The sequence below is a fragment of the Sinocyclocheilus rhinocerous genome, unplaced genomic scaffold (assembly GCF_001515625.1).
Source record: "Sinocyclocheilus rhinocerous isolate Xijiao unplaced genomic scaffold, SAMN03320098_v1.1 scaffold4554, whole genome shotgun sequence".
NCBI classification, from domain to species: Eukaryota; Metazoa; Chordata; class Actinopteri; order Cypriniformes; family Cyprinidae; genus Sinocyclocheilus; species Sinocyclocheilus rhinocerous.
The window spans coordinates 19,796-23,281 of NW_015649631.1; the positions used below are offsets into that span (position 1 = coordinate 19,796).

The 3,486-nt window shown below is 32.7% G+C and overlaps 1 protein-coding gene across 1 annotated transcript in view; it reads right to left on the minus strand.

Annotated features, from left to right (window-relative positions):
* LOC107710929 (DNA annealing helicase and endonuclease ZRANB3-like) overlaps positions 1–3,152 on the minus strand; it is a gene marked incomplete at its 3' end in the record, with an annotated part of 20,908 nt that extends 17,756 nt beyond the window's left edge. Inside the window, exon 1 of the mRNA XM_016515817.1 lies at positions 3,100–3,152. Within this exon, the coding sequence (XP_016371303.1) occupies positions 3,100–3,152 (53 nt within the window). The remainder of the gene's footprint in view (positions 1–3,099) is intronic.
* Positions 3,153–3,486: the final 334 nt, after the last annotated feature.

Here is a 3,486-nt window from a genome sequence, read left to right on the forward strand (position 1 = left end):
ATTAATTTTAAATATAATATCTTAATTATTTAGAATATAAATTATAAACAATATAAATATTAGTTTAAAGCCTCAGTTTAAAGATTTTTTTTTTCTGTTCTAACATATTTCCTATTTAAACAGGAAGTTGGGGTGGGCCATATCAAAATTCTCAAAAGTTGCCTGATTATGATATAAAATGTATTGTATAAATATACAGTATTAATAAAATGTATAGCATGTATAAATAAAATATCAAAATAATATTTATATAAAATAAATATATAAGATAAAAGATACACAATAAAATAAAACAAAATATAAGTGTATAAATTAAATATAAATATTATTAATAAAATACAAAAATATTACCTAAAAAAAGCTTTATAAACACATTTTTTCCTGTTTTGACGCATTTCCTATTCAAGTATGATGCAATCGCAACAGTGAAAAAATCTACAAAATATAAATGCATAAATAAAATATATAGATCATATTTATATAAATACTGTACATAAATGTATACAAAATGACTTGACAAGCCGTTTTGTATCCTGCTGATATATTATCTATATTGAATATTATCACAAGATGCCTGATCACAATTGTGAAAATTATACAACTAAAGTAAGACAAATAAAAGCAAATACAAATAAAAAAGTATAAACAAAACAATATTTATATAAAATACATCAATGTTGAACACAAATTTGTAAACGCCCCTGAGATGCCATCAATATTTTAAGTTTGTTTTCCTGTAAAATCAAAGTAAAATCTAGTAAAATCTAATTTTGTCAACATTTACGGGAAAAATAGCATGTATATATATATATATTACATTAAAGCTAACAAACAATGTGAAATATTAAAATATATATAATTATGCACATCCTTAATACCTTCTGAAGGCATTTTAAATCTACAGTTCATACACACCTGTCATTTTTTTCCCCTGAGTCATTGCCCCTGACATGAAGGCCACCGATACTAGCGAAGATGACTTAATTTGCACTAATTCGCTTTATTTCACGTTCGTTACAAGCGTAATATTGAATAATCTCTTAATCTTCCCCCATGCCTTCATTTGCACCTCTGATGCAATTAAAAAGTGGCCGTACAGTATCCCTTCTTTACAGCCTTCCATCTCGGATCAATAGCTATCGATTGTCTCGGCCGCGGCGCTCGATGCGGAGACAGAGATAGTTTAGCTCCTGTGTGTCACATGGTGGCTCACGGTGTAGTGGTTTGACTGGTGGGTTAGAGTTCAGGGCTCATTAAACCGCAGTAATTGTGTCAGCACGGCGTATGCTAATCCGCCCTCGCGTAGCATTTCATCATCCATATATGATGAATTAGCATTTAGTCGTAGTCCATACGCTGGTGCATTATGGCTTTATTAGCATCTTTAATGTGGCATGAGGGTGTTGCGTGTAAGTGAGGCGTTGATAAACGTGGGTTTCTAGCACACAGAGAACTAAATTAGCATTATGCTAACTGGCTAGCTGTTTTGTGGAAACAAAAAATCTTAAAACAACAAACAAGATAATGTATACTGTAACAGATTAGCTAGTCTAGATGATCTATACTACTGTAGCAATGCTTTTTGTAGTTTTGTGAATACCTTTACCTTAATGTTACTATAGTAAAACTGTGGTAAAATTTAGCATTAGCCACCACTGTACACAAAAAAAATGACACCGAACATGTTTTTAGATTACTGAAGCTATGCTAACATGTTGCTATGCGGTTGTCAAGCCAATTCTGAATTCTTTTTGGCTTCTTTTAATTCTGTTTTTACTTTTATGAATACCGTTTATCTTAACGTTACTACAGTAGGACTGTGGTAAAACTTACCATTAGCCAAAAAAAAAAAGATACTGAACTCGTTTTTAGATTTCTGAAAAAAAGTCAGTCTAAAACTTGCAAAAATAATGTTTACATGTTTCTATGCTTTTGCAAAGGTGTTTTGAATGGTTGCTAGGGTGTTTTGCATGGTTGCTAGGTGCTTGTTTCGATCAAAAATGCTCAGTGTTATACTACTGGAATCATTTGTTTTTACTTTTATGAATACCTTTACCTTAACGTTATTACAGTAAAACTGTGGTAAAACTTAGCATTAGCCACCAAAGTAAAAAGCAAACAACATTGAACTTTTTTCATTTCTTAAGAAACAAGTTAGTCAGAAAACAATGCTAACATGTTGTTATGGGGTTGTCAAGCCAATTCAGATTTTTTTAATTCCGTTGTACTTTTATGAATACCTTTTTACCTTAATGTTATTACGGTAAAACTGTGGTAAAACTTAGCATTAGCCACCATTGTAAACAAACAAAAAAAATTACATTGAATTTGTTTTTGTTTTTCTTACATTTCTTAGTCCCAGAATGGTTGCTAAGGTGTTTTGGGTGGCTGCTAAGTGCTTGTTTTGATCAAAAGAGCTCAACTCTAAGTTTTTATAATGTTTAGATCTTTTTTGTTCATTTTACCAGATAAAAATCTAAGTATAATTGCTTAGAAAATCAATCAGAAATGAGAAAAAAAGCTGTTTGAATGAGATCCCAAATTAATTTACTGTGATTTTACAGTAGTAACAATAACCGACTAAGTTATTTTATAGGAAACTGTGGTTATAGTAATCTTTCGTAATCTGCAGCATTAAATCTAATACTTCAAGACTCAAGTAAGATTTTATCAAGTAATGGCTGCCGTTCACCTTTTGTGCTTTCGAGATATGAAAGCAACCGTGGATATCTATCTTCTCGACTGGTAACAAGCCGCTGATGAAATCTCGCTATAAGTAGCACAGTGCAGCTTAAAACACTGCATCATCTGAGCAAGTATCGTGTCTCAGTGTGTGGTTTGGCTGTGCTGTAAAAAAAAAAAAAAAAGCAATTCTGCTTCAGGGAGATTATTGAATTGCAGAGAGAGAGAGAGAGAGAGGTGGGAGATAAAGAGAGAGAGAAAACGGAAATCGATGGTTTAGAAAACACAGAGTGGTTGTATTCTATTACATGAGAGGCATATCTACTCCAACCGCAAAGTAAAGATTCACGCGATTAAACGAAACAGACTCTCCAAACACGTAAACGAACACAAACACCACTAAATACTTCCTGTCACGGTTTGCTGAGGTATTTCATGTGGCTGTAACTGTACTCCACCGTGTACGACATATCTGTAGTGTTGCAACATCAAAGATGGAGACAACCTGAGACTGAAAACAGCCGATTTTACTCACAATGAGGCAAGGATGTTCCAATAATTGGTGTGGAGGAAGATAACAAGGTATGATCTGACATTAAACTTCGACATTTGCATAGAATGAATAAATGAAGTGGCAAAAAAGAATGTGCCAATTACGTCAACGTTAACAATCCGCAACAATTGTTTGAGCACCACAGTTCAATGAGTCAAGAGCACTTGTGCTAACTAACCACTGTGACGACAAGGTATTTCAAATACTTTCCTTATGAATAGTAACATCTCTTTGGGATTAACAACCTGACA